Source organism: Numida meleagris, chromosome 4, assembly GCF_002078875.1.
Source record: "Numida meleagris isolate 19003 breed g44 Domestic line chromosome 4, NumMel1.0, whole genome shotgun sequence".
Lineage (NCBI taxonomy): Eukaryota > Metazoa > Chordata > Aves > Galliformes > Numididae > Numida > Numida meleagris.
In genome coordinates, this window is record NC_034412.1 from 25,347,062 (window position 1) to 25,369,249 (window position 22,188).

The 22,188-nt window shown below is 37.7% G+C and overlaps 1 protein-coding gene across 10 annotated transcripts in view; it reads left to right on the forward strand.

Annotated features, from left to right (window-relative positions):
• Nucleotides 1-22,188, forward strand: part of GUCY1B3 (guanylate cyclase 1 soluble subunit beta) — a 74,621-nt gene that overhangs the window by 10,415 nt on the left and 42,018 nt on the right. For 8 of the 10 annotated variants that reach the window (XR_002437678.1, XM_021393401.1, XM_021393400.1 and 5 more), the window contains 10 exons: nt 807-925; nt 5,691-5,888; nt 13,176-13,406; nt 14,203-14,319; nt 15,154-15,287; nt 16,080-16,277; nt 16,778-17,015; nt 18,318-18,458; nt 19,584-19,738; nt 20,050-20,176. Coding sequence is in view for 9 of the 10 variants with exons in the window: in XM_021393401.1 (XP_021249076.1) it covers nt 807-925; nt 5,691-5,888; nt 13,176-13,406; nt 14,203-14,319; nt 15,154-15,287; nt 16,080-16,277; nt 16,778-17,015; nt 18,318-18,458; nt 19,584-19,738; nt 20,050-20,176 (1,658 nt within the window). In the remaining variant the exon portion in view is untranslated. Of the gene's footprint in view, nt 1-806; nt 926-5,690; nt 5,889-13,175; nt 13,407-14,202; nt 14,320-15,153; nt 15,288-16,079; nt 16,278-16,777; nt 17,016-18,317; nt 18,459-19,583; nt 19,739-20,049; nt 20,177-22,188 lie in introns of those variants that run through there. The other 2 variants (XM_021393405.1, XM_021393409.1) reach the window with 2 other exon arrangements.

Genomic DNA, 22,188 nt, shown 5'->3' on the forward strand with positions numbered 1-22,188 from the left:
GCAGAGAGAAACAGGATTTAACACAGAGGATGTGAAAACATAATAATGGTCAGAGATAAAATTAAAAACAATAGCATGAGAAAGGATTTTATTTTTATTTATTTATCTCAAGTATTTTTATTCCTTTAATTAATTCATATTACTTCCAGGTAATAGAATATTCTAAGTCATAGGTACACCATACGTTGTGGTAGTGTATTTAATCCACAAAGTATCATCAGTGTTACAGGCAGTCAGGAGGTAACAATATACCACTGTAACAACCTTGCCAAAACACCCACATTTCAACCACTGCTGCAATAGCAGTCCACAGCCTGCTGCATCCTTCTGCTCTCCTGATCCTGAGTTACGGAATGATTTGTGACACATCTTATTTCATATCTGCTGTTTATTTGGGTAGTGTTCATTTTCAGTCATCGCAACACTGTCCTGCAGTTTAGAAGGTATAATTATGCCCATCAGCTTTCTTTTTTCTGCAGACCCAAACTAGTAGTCACGTTGAATTGGTGCAGCCGATGTAGTTTGATGCTGTTGTAAACCAGAAGTAACTCCCCTGAGGCAGGCATTGCTGAGTTCCTTCTTTTTTTTTTTTTGCAAGTAGTGCTTCCTTATCAAAATCTAAACTACCACACATATACAAAATGCATAAAAATAATCTGTAAATCCTCCTGAAATTCCTGTACTGAATATACATTTGTTCATGCACTCTGACTCTAGTTGTCCTCATATTCTTGGCCTGCTGGATCTGGGTACAGTTTAGGTACCATCAATGTGTGAACTAAGTCACGTTTTCCTGTTTTTACTAGATCTGAATGCTGGGGAAATTCTTCAGATGTTTGGGAAGATGTTTTTTGTGTTTTGTCAAGAATCTGGTTATGATACAATTCTGCGTGTTCTGGGCTCAAATGTCAGAGAATTTTTGCAGGTAAGATTTTTTTGCCAAACTATTTCAGATACAGGGGACCAGACAGAAGTATCGTCTAGCCAACAGGTTGGACTGGAATGTAGAAATAAAAGTCGTGCTGTGTAGTATTACAGTTATTTGTGTAGAGGTGTATGACAGATTTCAGCCTTGGTATTTGTATTCTGTAGAGATTTTCTCTGCCTGGCAGTTTTGGCATCACTGTTCTGTATCCCTCTTAGTTAATATACTCTTCGGTTACCTGTTAAAGTACTATTTTTCCCATTGAACAGTCCTCTTTGTTTGATTTCGTGAACAGAGAGTGAGAAGGCAGGTAAGCTGGCATTCATAAATCTGAAATTTAATTTGAAACTGCAAAGAAAAAGTTTAAATAGGAGTTTTCATCGGTAGCAAAAGTATGGAATATAAGAGACACGAAAAAAACACCACATTGCCTGTACATGTTAATTAAAAGGGCTTTATGTTGTTTATATTAACAGACAATGTGGTCTTCAGACTTGTTGGATATTTCTTGTACAAAGTTCTCTGTGACTAATTATAAATGGTTGTTATTTCTAATTGTACGTTACGTACAGAGCTAGGGCTCATGTGCAGCTTGTTTGTAAGACAGGAAATTGTTTTTTATGCATGAACTGAGGGTGGGATAGAACAACTATCCTTTTTTTGTGCTTTCCTAACTTCAGAACATTCTGATATTGTGCTGTAAACCAAAACAAACTGGAAGTAATTTTTCAGTAGCATGGAAGAAGTGTAGTGACCTCTCTAAAGTGTGATTTCCAAGTGTCGCAAAGATGGGCTTCTGTTTTTTGTCACTTGAAAATTGTTCACTTCAAATACAGTTTAGGTTTCAGATTTGTTATATAGATCACTCCAGGAGAGAACTGTGTAATGAGTTTAAAAACATTGAACTGATCAACGTTTCACAGGAGATTGCCCAATAGCTGAGTCAAACCTGTATCGATTTTCACTGGAAATTTAGCAGCATCTTGTCATCTTTTCCCTTGAAATTCTCTCCAGTAATAAAATGTGAAAAGAGCAAAGTGCTTATTTTGCTGTATTATAGGAGTATTTACTTGTGTATCTCACTGCTTGCTCTGAAACCTGGAGTACTACAGAGCATCCTGAACATATTCAACACAGACTTCTTTTACAAATCCCACGGACTGTAATTGCTAGGCAAAAAGACAAATTATGTGTGTGCTCCATCTGATGCATACCAAATGTGTGGTCTGTATACCATTGTCTGTCTGTCTGTGGGATTGGGCATCCATAATATTTTATAGCTCCATTCACAGGCTGCCCTCAAAGGAAGCATCTAGATCAATGTTATTTTTAAAGATGTACTGAAGCTATGGTTAGGGTTGAGCAAGAATAGAAGACAGGAAAAAAAGATACAGCTAACCTATTCCTCCATCACTTTCAGAGTGCACACTGATGTGTTGGTCCTTTTCTCTTCCTTTCTCTCATCTCCTTTTCCATCCAGTATATTCATTTTTCTGTTCCTTAATATGAATTATGATGGACACGTTTGTAGTACCAAACCCCTGTAAGAGTGTGAACTGCGTGCATTTGTATTCTTCTAATTAAAGTATTTTAGGCTGTTTTGTTTGCATTTCAGTGCTAAAAGCCAACATTAGTTATTATGTACTCCTGTAAATTCTAACAAGACTGATGTATTAGTAATTGTGCCAGGAGTGTACTTTCTAGCTTTTAATTATGATGGAAAATCAGCTTTATCCATGATTTAATGTTTTTGCTGCTTCTAGCAGACAGATTAGGTCAGGAAGCTTATTTATATGTTTACTAAAATAGGTGCAGATTGAGTTTGATGCGCTGACTTTTTGTCAGATTCTTAAAATACATAGTATGATTCCAAAAGCACTTCTTGAAACCTGTACTAAGTCCAGGGATGTGTGGAAATGATAGAGGGCTGCAGGTTTTTTAAGTGTGTGAAAATAAATCTCGTGTTTATATTCTGTTTTCCTTGACATTTCAGAGAGAATTTAGTTTATACATAAATGAAACACAGATACTTCAGGCTTCAAGAAAGAGGAAGAAGACAGCACAACCAAATCTAATGTTTATACTTTCTAGAAAAACATAGGGCCGGAAAAATTGCAAATCATATTGAAAGAAGACACTGTACTGAAGAGGAGCAGTCTGAAAAGATACACCTCCTAAGCAACTCAAAGTGTGTTTTTGTTATATTCAGTAGCTTTCTACTGAAAGAAAATCAAATGCTGCAGTAGCGATTAGATTGATCTCATTTTGGAGATCATTTACTTGGCTATTTATTTGTTCATCATTTCAGTGCAATAAATTTAAGGGGATTAATTCCTCTCATACAATACTTTCCAGATGCTCTGTGCAGAACGGAGCTGAACAGCATGTCTTTACATTTCAGGTGCCAGTCATAACTCTTTCTGACAGTCTAGTGTCTGCCTGATTTATTATTACTGTCCATGCTTATTGCTGCTTGGAAATCCTTTCATGTTTCACCATGGGGTGAAAAAGCTCTAGAATTAGTGTCTCTGGTCCCATCACAAGCTCTGGCATTCATCTGAGTAATCTGGGAGCCAAGAATTCAGGGAGATAATTATTATCTGTATCTGACTGCTCCTCTGGCCCACAGCACGTGAACAGTCTAGGAAAAAAAAAGGCACAGTTGGTCTTTTAGACCATTCAATTTAGGATGGATAAAACACAAGAAAAAACAGGGTTGCTGTTGGAAATGACAGTGATACAATGTCTAAATGGCAAGATCAAGGAGGGATTTTGGTGTCTGCATCTGGATGCACATCTCTGCTGCTTCTTGACTGGATATAATAAGCACTTTGCTCACTCCATAGTCTGTATGCATGGGGAGAAAAGATGCAGTGGATACGTGAAAGCTGCTGCAGTACATTCTGGGCAAGACCCCAGCTCAAGATGATTGGAGGTTCAAGACTAAAGAGCAAATCACATGGATTCACCTTTGAAGTTTCCTGGACAAAGTCAGTAATGAGGTAGTAGGGTGGCAAAGTGATCATTCACAGTGGGGCTACTGCCATTTATTAGCAACACTTGTGCCAGACTTAAATGTTAATAATGAGACAGCTGTATAAAAAAAATTCTGTGCTTAACTTGTTCTGGAATTATATTGATGACTGTAGAACTGGATAGTTTACCCTCTGTTTCCATATATCTCCTTAAGAGTGTTGTTTCCAAAATAAATCCCAGCTGGTCCTTTAGCTTGTATACCAAAAACACAGTTCTTAATGCAATTCAGGAGTACTTCCGTGGAGTCAGCTCTCACTCTTATCCACACTCTCTCAAAGCCTCTCTTCCAGCTTCATTGTCTTGAACCCTGTAGTGATCTTACAGAATTTGCCTTCAAACATTTTTCTGCTTTTTGCAACTAATGAATGCTCACTAACAGCTGGAATAAATTGACTCCCTCATTGTTGCCTCTTCAAGTTCTAGTTTGGAGGTGTTTATATAGCAACAACAACATGAGTTTGAAACAAACTAAAAAACTGAAGAAGGAAGGTCCAGTCTGGGTACATCCTACAGAATTCATTTGTAAGAGCCTCATTTCCTCTTGAGGCCTTCCAGGAGAAGAGGCAGCTGTTTAAGTGCTTCACAGCTCACATGAAATCAAGTTCAGTATGGTTCCCTGGATTTGATGATTGACGGATGCTCATGAAAGGTGGAAAATGGGCCAGCCAGCACACTGAAAATATTTTTGCCTCGCTTTTCACTGTGCTAGAAGAAAATATTCAAAATCTGGTGATAGCAATTGTTGGGGGATTGGAAGAACTATGTTTGAAATATACAGTAATGATCTGGGCTTAGGATGTAAAGGAAATGTATATGTTCATTTGAGTTGCAACACTGTTCAGCAAACCAGATTGCTTTTTGTGTATTGAACACTATACAGTAAACAGCAAGCTGGAGCCATGGTAATTGCTTCCTAAATAAATTCAGAGCTGTCATTGTATTCTTAGTATGGTTTTGATCTCTTTGTTCTCTTTGTTATCCTCATTAGATATGCCTCTCAATTTCACATTTAGTTTTCCTTTCTAGATGTCAATTTGTCTTGTTAAAATTTAAAGTAAAATACATAAGACATCCAGGACATAAGTTGAATATATGGAAGACCTTTTTTTTCCTTTCTAGAATAACATTTTCTGAAACATTTTTATAGTAGCCGTGTTCTGTGAGTCCTACTGTTGTTGTTTTCTTATTCTCTAACATAATCTGTAGTTGAGGTAAGGTCCTGTAAACTTGGACTGACTGTTATGATGATAGAAGTAGCCTGTTGTTTCATTGACAACAGGGGGAAAGATTCATGCTTATAAAAAAAAAAAAAAAAAAACCATGCTTATTTCTATTTGCCTAAATTTAATGAGATTACGGGGGCTTGAATTTGGAAGGGATGCAAATGAATTGGCTGTGGATTTGAGAAACACATACCATCTATGATCACCAAAGTTTTGAAAAACAGCTTAGTTGAGCACAAATTCTTACTACTTAGAGTAGTTTTTTATAGTGCTAGTTTTGCTGCTGTTTGTGTCCAAAAGTTTTCACAGTAGATGGAAGGAACACCTGAAGGAAGGAGCTACCTGAAAAGCCTGCTGAGGACTGGTTTAGAAATAGTAAGACAAGTGCACAGGGAGTGTGACCAACAGGAGAAGAGAAGGAGTCAGATTAGGCAAGATACGTACTTATTTTGTTCAAAACTAATAAGTGAATGTCTTATAATCATGTTTTAAATTTCTTCTTCTAGAACCTGGATGCTCTGCATGACCATCTTGCTACTATTTACCCAGGTATGCGAGCCCCTTCCTTCAGATGCACTGATGCGGAGAAGGGGAAAGGACTCATTCTGCATTATTATTCAGAAAGGGAAGGTCTACAGGATATTGTCATTGGAATCATCAAAACAGTAGCTCAGCAGATCCATGGTACAGAAATAGATATGAAGGTAATGCCTGAAGAGTTATTCACATTCAAATGTTTATATCATTAGAGCAAAGTCAAGAAAAGTGAAGTGGTGGCAAACAATCATTGTAATTGTTTCTGTCCTCTATGAAATGATGGCTTTAAGTACTGACTCAAGAAGAGCCACTGCTGTTTTAGTTGCTTTAAGGATGGGTCAGTCATGTGCTGAGAAGACCAGCATTAATTTGCAAGCAGACCCAGTCAGGAACAGTTTAAAACAATTTCCCGTTGTTCAAAGAAGGTATACAAAAACTAGATACTGAGGTTTTGGGGATGCTTTTTCCACTTTATTTTAAATTTGGCATATATTTCTTATTGTCTGCTGCATGTTCTGTGGGAACAGACATTTTTCTTCCCGTCCTAGATTCATCAATATCTCCACTGCAAGGCTGGTGTGCATTGATTGTGCCATGCTGGAGGGCAGAGTCCTCCTTCTGGCCTGCATTCCAAGTCTTTCCCAGAACAAAGTTATGTTTGTGGCTCTGATACTACTGCAGGGTGGCTATGTGGCTGTATAGGCTGCTACAGCCCCAGAATTGGAAAAATGTTCCCAAGTCACACTGTTTATATAATGTCATGTGTGCTAAGTTAGGTGTGAATTGGGAGACTCCTGTTTTGAGTCGATACAGAGTAACAAATATTTTGTTTTAGGATTTATCTGGCTAAAGCCTAAAATCGAAAGAATGCTTCAGTGCAATGTTCATTCAGTCATTGCTATAAAATATTTTTGTTTGATTGTTTGCTTGCTTATGCAAGAGGTTTACAAAGGCTTCCATGACAATGGTAATTACTACTGCTATCCCAGAGTATTTGCCTTTTAAGTTTCTTGTTATAAGCTAGCTCAGGTTTATAGTGAATAGCTTTTGCTATATAGTGATGATGATATACTTATGTCCTTTGTTTAAATTCTTCTTGGTAGAATCCCATATTTACAGCAGGTGTTAGCAGTCAGGGAAAGATGCAACAGAATTGAAACAATCCTCTTTGTAGGTCCCTGTTTATTCAACTTCTTCTACTGTGTCCCTTCAGCTGTTGTGAAACTATAAAATAAACTTCATGGAGGAAGTGAACTAGGTTCAGAATAACATTTGTTTTTCTGGGTTATTTTTACTCATATCTGTTCTCTTATGGTATTCAGTTTTCTATGTATCACAGACAGTTCTGCCAGCATAATGGCAGGGTTGTGTGGAGACAAAAGTGATCAGTGGTGCAGGAGATAAATCCAGGTTGTGAAAAACAGCTACCAGAACAAACATCTGGCAAATCGTGTCCTCAGTCTGAATGTTACTTCCTTGAGACGATCGTATGGGAAAATACCTACGCTCACGCTCAGCTTGGTGTTCACCAGGACCTTTTCTGTAAATCTTGTTTCCAGCTGAGCAGTCCTCAGCACATGCTGGTGCATAAGGTTTTTTTCTTCCCAGGTGCAGGGTCTGTACTTTCATTTGTTGCACATCATTAAGTTTCTGTCAGCCAGTTCTCCAGCCTGTCCAGTCTCTCTGTATGGCAGCGTGACCCTCTGGCATATCAGATACTCTTCCCAGCTTTGTATCACCTGCAGACTAGCCCCATCATCTAGAACATTAATGAAGAAGTTGAATAGGATTGGATCCTGCATTGATCACTGGGGTACATGGCAGCCCAATCCTATTCTGTTTACTTGTTTTTCAGATATTCCACAACCCTGGAATTAATTTGTAGGCATTTCCAGTGTTTGCTGTATAGAGTGCAAAGAGAAACTAAGTAATCACATGGTCACATGAAGCAAATAACCGCTGAGGAAAAATAAATTGTGCCTTTTGTGTCCTGGATTATTTCTTTCGTTGGAGAAATGGCCGAATAGAAAACAAGAATGTTTATCCTCTTTCTGCCAGTCTTACCCAGAATTATTTTCTGTAGACATGCATACATAGAAATGCATATTCTCGTGGTATACAGTAGCCCTTTTTCCAGAATGACATCCTTTAGGAAAAGTGCCTTTTAACATCTAAGGTATGTGTATGCTGAAGGCAAGGGAGAAAAAAGGTCTGATTTTTGTTTCTTTTAAACTCTGGTAGTACCAAAAGGAGGGTTTTTTTTGAACTTGGATTCACAGTTGCAACAGAATAGACCAGAGAAGCCTAGCTTGACAGTAGTCAACTGATTAATTCAAATCCAATTTGCTTTATCTTCCCTGATACCGTAATCCATTTTAGCTAAATAGAGTTAAAAATATGTTTTTTTTTTTTGCAGCAAGTACTGCCCTAAGAATTGTTCCTGACTTTGAGAACTCACTAAAAATACCTATATTCTGCCTGTCTCAGTATAAGAACTAAAAATCTTCATGTTGCTGGTTATTGACATTGGCATAAGATCTCTGTTAGCAGCTGTACCTTCTCTTGCTTCGCTTGTCAGAGGTTGTTTGTATACAGAGGTGAAGGTGAAGTCAGGACAGAGATTCTTTCAGGGCTACAAATGATACAACACAATGAGGAATGTTGTAAAATCCTACAAAGCCAAAAGAATATGTTGGGAAAACAGACTTCTGCAATTCTGTTATTATGTAAGAGCAGATTGTCAAAATCTACCTTTTAGACTGTCAGGGAAAATAGTTTACTGTAGCAAATGAGAAAGAGCCAGAGAAAGTTGTTGTCAAGCTGGTAATTTCTGACTGTCATTATTAATGACAATCCAAAAAATAAAGCCAGAATGTGACCATCTGGGGAGCTGACCTAAAAACTGCTTGGGTACTTGTCATTGAGAGCAAGCAATACTAAGCCATACAAAAAAAGGTTACCCGTGTATGAAGATAAGGAAATCACAGAGCATAATCAGCCTCTAATTCTGATGCAAGGGCACCTGGAAACTTCACCAGCTCCAGACTCAGAGGGTTTTAACAGATAGCATGTGTTCAGTATACATGCTGTAACACAATGATACTACTTGATTTAGTATCTTGTGTGAAGCTCACCAAATAAACCACAGAGTCATTTTTAAAATAACTGTTGTTTGAACTGTCCCTCTCTGAAATATTAGTGTGACTTTTCACTTGGCTACACAGGAAAAAATTCTGAAAATACATCTTCTGAAAAGCACAGGTGGGTCACCAGTAAGATGTTATATATTTTCTTTGAAAACAGCAGAGAGATTTTCCCCTCAGTTTTTAACTGCTGTTACTATAGTGATTGTGCTCTTACACGTGCTAAGCTGATGTCACTTCAGCTAAGACCACAGATGAAGGGAAAAGAAATAGGCTTGATTCCTAGCTTTGTCACTTCTGTCACTGAGCTTTCATTTGTGGAGCATTTAATAGAGGCATCCTCAGTAATATTTAAGAGATGTTGAAATTCTGTGGCTTGCAAACTTGGCTTGCGTAATGAGACAAAAGGAGAGTTCCATCCTAGTTAATCTTACTTCAGAGTGGGCAGGGCAGGTCATTATGCCAAGTAAGCACCTAGTCAGTTAGGTTGGGCTTACATTTACAGAAGTGAAAGGAAAAAAAAATGTAATGTGTTAAGTTATGGCCAGACGTGCTGATTTTAAATTTCATGACCAATAAAAGTCCTGGCTATTTAAGGAAACTTGACTAGAATTTAATTACTGTGGATGTCACTGTAACTCAAGAACACACTTAGAGAATGTGGTCTTTCTGAGCAGATAGCCTGTATTATTCTGTGTATTACCTCATTACCTTATTTAGGATGTCTTATATCTTCCAGGACCGCAAAATACATACACGTACATTGTCCTGTTTCAGCTGGAACAGAGTTGATTTTTTCTTAGATTATTTGATATGATGTTATGTTTTGGCTGTAGGAGAAAAACTGCTGGTAACACACTGATGTTTAGCTGTTGCTGAGCACTGCTGTATGGAGCCAAGGATGTTTCAGGTTTTCAGCTTCTTGTACTGTCCTGACAGCAAGGGTGGCTGAGAGGGCACAAGGAGCGGAGAGGGGATGGAACCAGGACAGCTGACGTGAACTGTTCAAAGGGATATTCCATACTGTATGACATCATGGGGAAAAACCAACAACAACAACAACAAAAAAACATGAAAAATGGTGGGAAGTTGGTCAGGGGGCTGCTGCTGCTTGGGGACTGGCTCAGCATTGGTTGGTAGGTGGTGAGCAATTGCTTGTCTGACACTTGTTTTATATATATGTATATTATTACAATTACTATTATTTTTTTAATCTTCTTTTTCTGCCTTATTAAATAGTTTTTATCTCAATCCATGGGTTCTACTTTGTTGGTTTTTTTCTGATCCTCTCCCCCATCCCAGTTTGGGGGCAAGGGAGGGAGGTGAGTGAAAGGCTGTGTGGTGTTCAGCTGCCTGCTGGGTTAAACCACAGCATATGTATGTAAATAAATAATGAAGATCAAATTTTATCTATATCTCAAATGCCTCAGAGAAGTGGAACTTTTAAGTTGTTTGAGGTAAATGAAATAACGAGATAGAAAGTTTAGCTAGTGCATAAATGAAGTGAGCAACAAAGTCATCATGAAATTACATCTGTAGGGTGTTATTTGAGGATGAATCAGTAGCTTACTTAGCCTGTAGAGGGATACAAGTGCAGCTTCCCTTAATAAGGGTCTGTGCATGAAGGGCCAGAACAAAACTCAATAAACCTCCCATGTCCATAGTGTTTCACTTTTACTAATAGCCTTCAGCTGGTGCCGTGGCTGTTTTGTGAATCTGTCACATTTCCGTATGGTTGGCCTGCAGTGCATCAGCTCTGCTCCTATGCTGTGCTAGTATAGTGAGCTTTTCTTGATGCCTAGGAGTCTACAGTGTTGCAGATGAACTTGAAGATCCCTGGGAAGTTTGCAACTTTGTACTGTTACTGACACAGTGACAGCAACCTTTATCTACAAAGTAACTTTCATCCATACAGGTTAGGCAAATCGTACCTCCTGGGCGGTGACTGACTTCAACCCTGTGAAAGCTGTAGTAACTGCAGAGGGTCGTATCTCATGCTTACCTAGGCACGTCTTAAAGCATGTAGCAGTCCTAATGTAATGTCGTTTTTTGTTTGCTTGTTTGTTTTTAAACTAACATTGGAGTTTTGTTTATTGATGTATTATTCATTCTAATTTAAAAAAAAAAGTAGTTATGGAAAATTCTTTTATATGCTGCATGGTAGCAGAAGAACCGTAAGTAAAAGTGCAGCATGATAACAGAGGACTGGTAAGCACTGACTAATATGATCATTAGGTGATATATAGTTTCTCTCTGAAACGTCATGTGCTGTTAATATAAATATTTCCTCAAAAATATTAGATTTTTAAAACTTATATGACTGCTTTGCTGGATGGGGAAGCTTTTTTATCCAAGTATGCATTTTTTACTGGCAAGAGTAACTCTGTGAAATAAGATCCAAGACTAGAAATCCTCTATAATTATAGATCAGTTTTAGTGGTAGTTTTACAGAATTTGAAAAAGGTTGCTGTGTATAATCTCAGCTATCCCTTTGCCATAATAATAGTAATAATGAAATAAAACCTGTAAGTGTGCTCATGAGTGAAGGAAAGTAAGAACTAAGGTGTACTAACTGCATTTGATCAGTCCTCAGTATGGCCACGGTCTCTTGCAATTGCAGGGATAATGATTTAAATGAAGATGAGGACGTGGAAGACCTTTAAGCTGTGAATTCAGAAGAAAACTACGTTTCAATCTACTATGTTCTGCTTCACTAGATAAACCCATGTAATTTATTTTTTTCAAATGACCACTGTATGCTCTTCCTGTGTCTTACCTCTTACTAACTAATCATTTCCCATTTCTCTTTGCTACACACTGCCACGTGGGTTACCAACAGAGTTTTTAAAAGAAAGTAAGCATTACCATCGTTGACATTACTTGTTCTTACATCGAGCTTCAGGTACCTACATTGGTTGGTAAACGGTAGGCTGATGTTTCTCTACCTTAAGTGCTCAACAGAAAAATCAGCGCATCACATTATATAGAGCACTTAAATTAGGCTCCTACTCTAAATTGCCCTCCAGAAGAGCCTGTCTTTCCTTTAAATCCCTATTTGAATAGGGGATTAAGGAACACCACCTTCTCAAATTAAGCATTGTTTAGCATTGAATTGTTTTGTTGCTGTCTGCTGGTGCATGTGAATAGGAACAAATAAAGTGTCATCACTCCCCAACCCACCACCTAGCATGGCTGACAGTTGTGGAGGCGAAGTGTTCAAAAGTCTATAAACATCAGTGTTTGTGCACATCTACCTTTTTCTTGTAGTTTAACTGTTATTCTCTGTGACTAGATGATGTGTAAAAAGCAGAATTAGGATACATCAGAGATTTTAAGAAGTCTTCTTTTTTTCTTTTTTTTTGCTTCAGTAGCTTTAGGATCAGACTTTACATGAAAGTAGAATGAGGTGCAACATGTTCCAAAAAGCTGCTGTTCAACAATACTGTATAAATAAAATTGTTCTGTTCCAGTCATTAAACTTAATTAGGCTTGAGAAGAGGTGAGCTTGGCCTCTCAAGGTAAATTATGCTATTCTATTAATTATTAGCTTTAATTACTCTACAGCATATGACTCCCTGGAAACAAAATAGTCCCTATTAATTTTGTCTTTTTGACTAACTAAAATTACTGAAGTGAAATGCTGTATTCAAGACAAATATTTGAGACTTTGCTGATGTAAATTTTGCTGGCATTTAATACAGAATGTAATTCGGAGAAGACTGTGATTGCTTCTGGTTTTATTTATTGAGTGTGATTTGTAGTCAGCACTGCTTGCTTGGGTAAGGACTGTGTATTCAGACCTCTACTCCCTTTGCCTCTCTTCTGGCTGGCTGTGACATGCCCACCATCCGTTCAAGCACTGCTGTTATGTTGCAGGCCTTGCAAACAGTTTTCATTAAAATAAGGATTCCAGTGCTCTGTGAAATTCAAGACTTGCGACAGGTCCATTCAGGGAGAGGAAGAATTCTATTATGTGACAGATACCAATGAAAGCAAGCATAACTTCAGCCTGAATCCCTGATTTCAGGATGTGCATTTCACTCAGGTGAAATAGATTTCAGTGATCTTCAATATATTGTTCATGCAAAGAGCAACTGCAGCTAAGGAAAGGAATAATTCTTCCTCTGAAATTATAAAGACTTTGTGAAAGAGAAATACTTATTAAAACAGAGAATTTTTCAAGGTTCAAATGCCATTCTTGGATTTGTCTTTCTGGTCTAAATGTATCCCTTCCTTCATGGTAGCATTCCGGTTCATATTGATTAGCAAGGTTTTCAGTCTTTTATCTTTTCCTTCGTTTTTTTTTTCTAGGTTATTCAACAGCGGAATGAGGAATGTGACCACATTCAATTTTTAATTGAAGAGAAAGAATCTAAAGAAGAGGACTACTATGAAGACCTTGACAGATTTGAAGAAAATGGTACCCAAGAGTCTCGCATCAGTCCATATACTTTCTGCAAGGCTTTTCCTTTCCACATAATATTTGACAGAGATCTAGTGGTCACACAGTGCGGCAATGCAATATACAGAGTCCTTCCACAGGTTAGATGATTCTCATACATGAATAGTCAGAGACTCCTTACGTTAGATGGTGCAGCTGGTTTATTTTTTTCAAAGATGAATAAAACAGGTTTAGCATTCTCTGTCTAAACAACATGCCCATGTATAATATTTACTGCATTATGATCCTGTTGTTTGAAAAAGGACTGTGAAAAATAGCCCTTAACCTACAACAGTTCTGTTCCTTAAAGTTCATGTCTGTATAATGTGCAGTAACAGACCAAGGAATAAGCTTGAACAGAGAATACTTTTTCCTGCAATTTCTTTTTTTTTTTTTTTTTTTTTTTTTTGTGATTTCTTTCTGGATTTTGCAGAAAAAATTGAAAGAAGGGATTTGTAAAGTCTTCTCCAGGTCATTCACTGAACAGCTGTAACTGTTTAGCCTACTGAGGTTGGCTATCAGGATCCTTACTACCAGACAACACTTCAGAGAAAATGGCTTATCAATGAAAAGAGTGAGGGAGGATATTTATGAGGAAAGCACTGAAAAGCTTTTTTACTCTTTTTTATGGTGGTCATAGTTTTTCATATTAATTATCTGTCAGAGCCTAACACAATTTTACAAAGTCATCTTGCAGGCTAGAATTGCACTTTGAAGCCAGTGATACTTTTGATGTAAAATCCTTAATATGAAAACCTTGTGTTCTAATGGAAAAATGTATAAAGTATATATTTTCCATTCAATGTTGTAATTTAAGGAAATTGAATATAATTACTCTGTGTATGCTTCTGTTATAAAACAATTCAATTGTTTCTTTCTTTGTTCTTTGAATTTCAGCTGCAACCAGGAAATTGTAGTCTTTTGTCAGTATTCTCCTTAGTCCGGCCTCATATTGATATTAGTTTCCATGGGATCCTCTCACATATCAATACAGTCTTTGTACTGAGGACCAAGGTAACTAGAAAATATTCACTTGGTGTTTCTATAAGTAAGTTTTGGAGAGAAAAGAAGTACTGGAGAAGCAGTACTGGAAAAGAAGTATTGGAAAAGTCTTCAGAGAACATTCTTGTGTAGTAGTAAGCTTGGTTCCTTATGAGTTCTGAGCCAAGAAAAAAATCACAGGTCTGAATTCAATGTGTTAATTTGACTTAACTGCTAAGTAGGATTGGTGAAGTACATATACTTCGCATCTGATGCTTTCTTGGCAAGGGGCCAAACTCATATATGGCATTTTACTGAAGTAAATATGGAAGGGCAATTATACTTACTTTTACTTCATTATGACAAGAGAGGCAAATATGAAATGTGTTACCACTTGGGCCCATAAGTTCATACACAATTCTATGTCCTTTTCTCTAGAGAGAACAGGAGAGGGGAGGCAGGCAATATGAAACAATGGATGTGGAATGAGGAGTTGCATCTATTATGCCAAAGAACTTGTTTACTTGTTAGAAAACAGTGCCTGAGAGAAACCAACAATAATTCTTATGGATTCTATGAAGTTCATAGAATAGGCGATCCCTTTGTCAATTTGTTGTGAGGAAAGCAAGAAGTTATGAACATGAAATTAAAGGTAGATGCCATAATTTGTATCTTTGAGGTAGAAAATCACAGTTTTAAAGTAAGGACAGTGTTTTGTGTTCAAATGATAATTGGGTTTTAAGGTAAGGTGTAACTGTTTCAGACATTATGATGACTTTTATGATAGTGAAGGCATTTACACATATGTTGTTAAGTAACACATCTATCAATGCAGTGATAAAATAACTGATTTTTTTTTTACACCAGGAGGGGCTGTTGGATGTAGAGAAGCTGGAGTGTGAAGATGAGTTGACTGGCACAGAAATCAGTTGCTTACGCCTGAAAGGGCAAATGATCTACTTGCCTGAAGCAGACAGCATTCTCTTTCTTTGTTCACCAAGGTACTTTAAACCATATGAGTTGTATAATACTGATTTTCATTTTACAGTTACTAATTTTGTGAATATCTATGAAAATAGTATTACAGAGATTAATTGGCTCGGGTATTGATTTAATTGATTTTGTTGTGTTTATACTAAAAGAGGGAGGAGCATTTGAACATTGGAACTTGGATAATTATGAAATAATTCAGTATAAGCACTGAGATGCTCTGGCTTAGTTTGGACAAGTGAGAATTCCTCTATTCAGTGATGTTTGGCAAGCCTTGATGTTCGTTTCTTATTCTGAGTGCTGAGATGTCACTGATTTTGTTTCCTATGTAGATACATGTATTTTTTTCAGTAATTTTAATGTAGTAGTGATATTTATAAAGAGAGTGGTTGGAATTGGGGATTGAATGGAGGGCTTTAGCTAAGAGCTCGTTGAGCTAATATACCAGACTTGCACATTAACCTTGTGTATAAAAGTGGAGAGTGGAAGAAGACAGGAAGATGCTACCTTAACATAATCTCACTTTTATTTGTGCACTGAAGAATGTGCATTTCTGTTCATGGAACTCAGCAATGATAATCCTATATTTAAATGCAAAATCAAGAGCTATGTTTTAACACAAGTGAATTCCAAGGATTTTGTGGAAAGAATATTTTATACAGCTCATCAGATTTTTAGAAGCACATTTTTTTTTCTCCTATTTCACATTCTCTGCTGTTCATCAGAGGTTTAAGTGCTTCTTTGGCAAGCTTAATTATACCTGTATCTATCTACCCATGTCTGTCTATTTCTTCACATTGTAGTGTTATGAACTTGGATGATTTAACCAGAAGAGGGTTATATCTGAGTGATATTCCATTGCATGATGCTACTCGTGATCTTGTTCTTTTGGGAGAGCAGTTCAGAGAGGAATATAAACTGACTCAAGAGCTTGAGATCCTCACTGACAGACTGCAGCACACGCTACGTGCACTCGAAGATGAAAAGAAAAAGACAGACACGTAAGATACAAATCCTGATTTTGAGCTGAAACAGTCACAGCAATATATTATTTATAGGTACCTTCTTCATAAAACAAAAGAATTTTGGAAGAACATAAAAGATATTCAAGGCCAATAGTTTTGAAGTCAAGAAAGAACATTTCAATTCTTTAAAGGTTTTTTTTTTTCTTAATTTAGATTGTCTTATGTCATCTGCAGTGTAGGCTGTCGCCTACACCAAAATAGATGTTTTGATGGCTCCTTCCTTTGTAAGGACACTAGAGGAGAAGTGAACTGACAATCCTTTTAACTGTGCTAATTAACCTAAAATAGTTATGCAAACTCTCTTACCTGCCATCTAGTTAATAGATATGGCAGAAACGCTCAAGCAGTAAGAAAAAAGGATCCAAGATACTATTAACAGATGACGTCAGAAGAATTAATAATATATGTCTGTGTTATGTAAAGACCTTACTCAGAATTCTTTGTTTTGCCTGTGCCTTTCTTTCTGACTAATTTAGATTATTGTACTCTGTTCTACCACCATCGGTGGCAAATGAGCTGAGACACAAGCGTCCTGTTCCAGCTAAGCGATATGACAATGTCACCATTCTCTTCAGTGGCATTGTTGGATTCAATGCCTTCTGTAGTAAACATGCCTCTGGAGAGGGAGCTATGAAGATCGTTAATCTTCTAAATGATCTTTACACGAGATTTGATATTCTAACTGATTCACGAAGGAATCCATTTGTTTACAAGGTAAGCAGAAGATTTTCAAGTAATTTAACGTGTGACTTTTCAATAATTTACTGTGATGTCACTCTTTTCCATCCTTTGGACTGTAGGCTTTTACCAGTCTTTGAACTGTGTTGCCTGATATTACATAGCTAAAGAGAAGTGTGCTGTTTATCTCTGTGTGAAAGAACACAAAGTACATAATTTTGTGCAGTGTTTCTGCATAGTCACCCATTAGTTGGATATGTTAATTTGCTTCCACATTTAGAAGATATAAACACTTATGACTTAAAGCAAACTGCTTACATATACCTGAGTCTCCTAGTTGTAAACTGTAATTTGTTATTCAGTTATTCAGTTTTATTCCTTCAGTAGTAGTGAGGTTTAGTCAGAGATATGGCTGGTAGGAGATAGATAATTCCTTCTGCTCCAGAAAGAATGCCTTCTATTTATTACTTTGGCCCATGATATCAGAGATGGATGTTGTTGGTATGGGAGTGGAAGCTGAACCTTTCTGCCAATAGTCTGTTACTTGTTGCCATGCGACAGATGGCAGCAGCGGGGCAGTCTGACAAAATGATGTCTGACATGGAAGTGTGGATGAAGTGGCATTGAATTCCTCCATGTGGAAAAACTGGCACCCACTGACATTCATTGACACTTGCTGAGCGTTGATGGAGACCAAACAGTGGCTGTGCGCACAGTGAGGCAGAGGGTGGTGCTTTTCAGCAGTAGCAACAGTGGCAGTGGGTCACCTCTGCTGGGGCAGATGTTTACAGTTGTGGCATGCAGGCTCTTGATCATCGCTAGTGAAAATGCATAGCTAATAGCGGTGCCTATGCTGAAAAAGAGTGCTCTGTAGCTGAGAATTTGCTCTTATCAAATAGTGTTTTTGTGCTCTTTTAATCTGTTATAGCTTAGGTGGTAATAAATGCAAGGCATTACTTTTGGAGCAGGTACATGTATATGGTTGTCTTTATATGTATAAAATCCATTGCTAGTTTTTTCTAGAAATTAAATTTATGCCTTGTACCAGACAAATCAAGGGTGAATCAGAATAAACATGACTTTCAGTTTCTGTACAGATTCTAGAATATGCCAAAAAAAGAGGCTAAAGTTCACATAATCACTGTCTTTTTGATTTGTTATGTTGTTGAAATATGATAAATTCTTATCAATAACAAGCAGAGATTTTTGGAATTAAGATGTTTTGAGTCTAAGTGTAGGGAAAACATTTCAAAGGACAGTCTTTGAAGGAAGTGCTACGTCCTTTTTCTTGTACTCTGAAGTCCATGATAATAAATGAAATAATATGTGCCTTGCTAGGTGGAAACAGTTGGGGACAAGTATATGACCGTGAGTGGTCTACCAGAGCCTTGCATTCATCATGCACGATCTATCTGCCACCTAGCACTGGATATGATGGAAATAGCAGGCCAAGTTCAAGTAGATGGGGAGCCTGTACAGGTTAGTAAATGTATGGGCTTGAATAAAGAGCCCATTATTTTAATGATTATAATGATTTGAAATATGATAATACTAAAATCCCTGTCCATGTAAACTTTATTATTTTGAGATAGATCTCTATAAATAATATGAAGAGTCACATGTAGATGTGGTATGGGCAGTTCCCCAGACCCTTACATGCAGTTGCTGTGCTTAACTATTTAAATGACTAAATTAGTTCTTCATCTTGTATGCTTGTTTTCTGATCTTTTCAATCTAATCAACAAATTTGCAAAGTGCATCAAGTACAATTAGTTGACTCTTCTTCATCTCAATGAATATAACAGTAGTATTCCCTTACGGACACCTACAGTTGTCCTTGCGATCTTCACATCAGCATGGGAAAATATTGCATTAAATAGAGAAGTACATTTCCATGGGTAATTATGGCAGTGATTCCAACAGCTGTGTTTGTTAGTGGAAGTTCTGTAGTTAAGGGCTTTTTAAATATGCTGTTGAGTTAATACAGAGTTGGTAAGCCTGGGTTGACCTGTATTTATCAGAAAGCTCTGAGGAAAAAATAAGTGATGGTGATACATATTTTTATTTATCTAAAATCTGTTGCTCTAATGCCTAGCATAGGTCTGTGTATTTCACCTTGTCAGTGAGCAAGGAAGCGAGGAGATTTGATCTGGGCCGTTTATAATAACTGTAATGTTCTATAAGAATGAACTTCTCCAAACCCTGGTCCTTGAGATTTTAACTGAAAAATACCATGATGTTTCTTCTGAGAAGCAGTCTTTTTTTTTTTTTTTTTGGCCAAAACCATCAATTTCTGCATCTTCTGAGCATTCATCAAACACAAACCTACAGAGTATTCCTCTCTCTCCACTTCTCTTTACAGCATATAATAGCAGCAGGGCCTGGTGCACGTTGGAAAAATACAAGGTTTGTTCTTTCATGTGGGTGGCAGAGTCATGGCACTACAATAAAAAAAACAAACATGATACAAAATGCAAAGCTTTCAAGAAGCCAGAGTAATGCACTGAAAATTAAACTAGTAGATAGAAACTGCATAATACCTGTATTTAGTTGGATTAACTATGTTTATTTTGAATACTGAAGCCTTGTTTTTTCTCTCTAAAGATAACAATAGGAATCCATACTGGTGAGGTAGTCACAGGTGTCATAGGCCAAAGGATGCCACGTTACTGTCTGTTTGGAAATACTGTCAATTTAACAAGCAGGACAGAAACTACTGGAGAAAAGGGAAAGATCAATGTCTCTGAGTATACATACAGGTGAGTGATTCACTATTTTTACTGGTGTTGACATTTTAAAATAAATCACTTCTTCAGTGTAAAATCAGCATGTCTTTGGAATTGATAGTGATGGGGCATTGTCAGCACATTATTCAACTGCATGAGGTCTGATGAAACTGTATGGCAGACTGTATTATGATACATGGTTGTTGGTATGCAAATATAATAATGATTTAGAGCTAGACTTGACACTTCTATTAACTTGCTCATGTATGTGTGTGTTTAATACTTTAAATTGTGTATGGTATGCAGCATGCATGCACTTACATGTTTTCTCTTTCTATTTTCAGGTGTCTTATGACACCAGAAAATTCAGATCCTCAGTTCCACCTGGAGTACAGGGGTCCAGTTTCTATGAAGGGTAAAAAAGAACCAATGCAGGTTTGGTTTTTGTCCAGAAAGAGTACAGAGACAGAGGTATGACTAACCAAAGTGTATTTTTCTTTTAAACAAGTTATAAATGTGGCAAATTTAATCTAAGCCACTGAGATCCATTTGCATTTGCAAAATAAATGTTCTCTGGAAGAAATGAACAGTTTTGTACAACACTGCTATTAATGCATTTACTCTCTTGACAGCAGATTGAAGTCCTTGATTATTTGTCTATGGAGTTTGTGCAGTCCCCAAAGGAATACTTTCATATTTTAAGAGGTCCTTGAGGGAATGCCAGTGTTTAAATATTTATGTCTCTCCGTGCATACAGATTTCTCCACTGTGCTAGATTTTGCGATATAATGCCCATAATATAATGTTTAACCAATGTGTCTGGTTATCAGCACTTCAAAATTTACCATTTCTGTGAGTGAATAAATGTGCCTTCAGATATTTAGGCAACAGTCCAACAACTACATGCAGGCAGGTTCGCACCTGATGCATGGGGTGTTCTGTTAACCTCAGATGGATCTTCTTGCTCAGAAATTGTTGTGTGATAAAGATCTTAATTTAGAAGTATACAGGATAAAAATATATTTTCTGAGTGACATATGAAACTAAATCTTGTTGTCAAAATGACAATAGGGAGAAGCTCTTGAAGTACTCAGTGGTCTGTGAGCTTATGTGACAATTTCAGAAGTTTGTGCATGTAGTAACCAAAATCTTTTTAAAAGCCAATGAGATTAAGACTCAGAAGTGGACTACAAAGTTTGACACTTAATCACGTTGCTGTGTGCCATTGATGTGCTGTAGCTGAGCAGGTGTATACACTCCACCTATTGCAAACGGGGAGAAAATGTGTGAAAGGAATATACACAGCTTGAATTCTGTCCAAAAGTAATACAAAGAGTTTTAAGCTAATGTATTTAATCTAAAAATACCTGATTAAAATAATGTAAGTCATCAGTTCCTTCACTGAACTTACATGTCACAGGGAATTAATCATAGAATTATAGAATGGCCTGGGTTGAAAACGACCTCAAGGATCATCGAGTCTCAACCCCCCTGCTGAATGCAGAGTTATCAACCACTAGACCAGGCTGCCCAGAGCCACGTCCAGCCTGGCCTTGAACACCTCCAGGGACGGGGCATCCACAAACCCCCGGGCAACCTGTTCCAGTGCATCACCACACTCTGAGTGAAAAACTTCCTCCTATTATCTAACACACATCTCCCCTGTCTCAGTTTGAAACCATTCCCTCTTGTCCTATCACTATCCACCCTCATGAACAATCGTTCTCCCTCCTGTTTATACGCTCCCTTCAAGTATTGGAAGGCCACAATGAGGTCTCCTTCTCTTCTCCAAACTAAACAAGCCCAGTTCCCTCAACCTTTCCTCATAGGAGAGGTGCTCCAGCCCTCTGATCATCTTAGTCGCCCTCCTCTGAACTCGTTCCAGGAGCTCCATGTCTTTCTTGTGTTGGGGCCTCCAAGTCTGGATGCAGTACTCCAGATGGGGTCTCACAAGAGCTGAGTAGAAGGGGACCGCCACCTCCCTCTCTCTGCTGGCCACTCCTCTTTTAATGCAGTCCAGAACATAGTTGGCCTTCCGGGCTGCCAGCCCACACTGCTGGCTCGTGCCCAGTTTCTCGTCCATCAGGACTCCCAAGTCCCTCTCTGCAGGGCTGCTCTCAAGGAGTTCTTCCCCCAGTTTGTATAAATACCTGAGATTTTCCTGGCCCAAGTGCAGCACCCTGCATTTGGCCTTGTTAAACCTCATTAGGTTCTTGTGGGCCCACTTGTCCAGCCTGTCCAGGTCCCTCTGGATGGCTTCCCTTCCTTCCAGTGTATCGACTGCACTGCTCATCTTGGTGTCATCTGCAAACTTGCTGAGGGTGCACTCAATTAATTGCATTTCTAAATTCTCACATACCTCTGAAAATGAGATTTAGACTGTTAAACCATTATGGCTATTTAGGAAAGACTTCATACCAGTAGTACCCAAGTGTATGAATATCGACTTTTTAATGGTAACTGTCGATATTAACTGTCAGTAT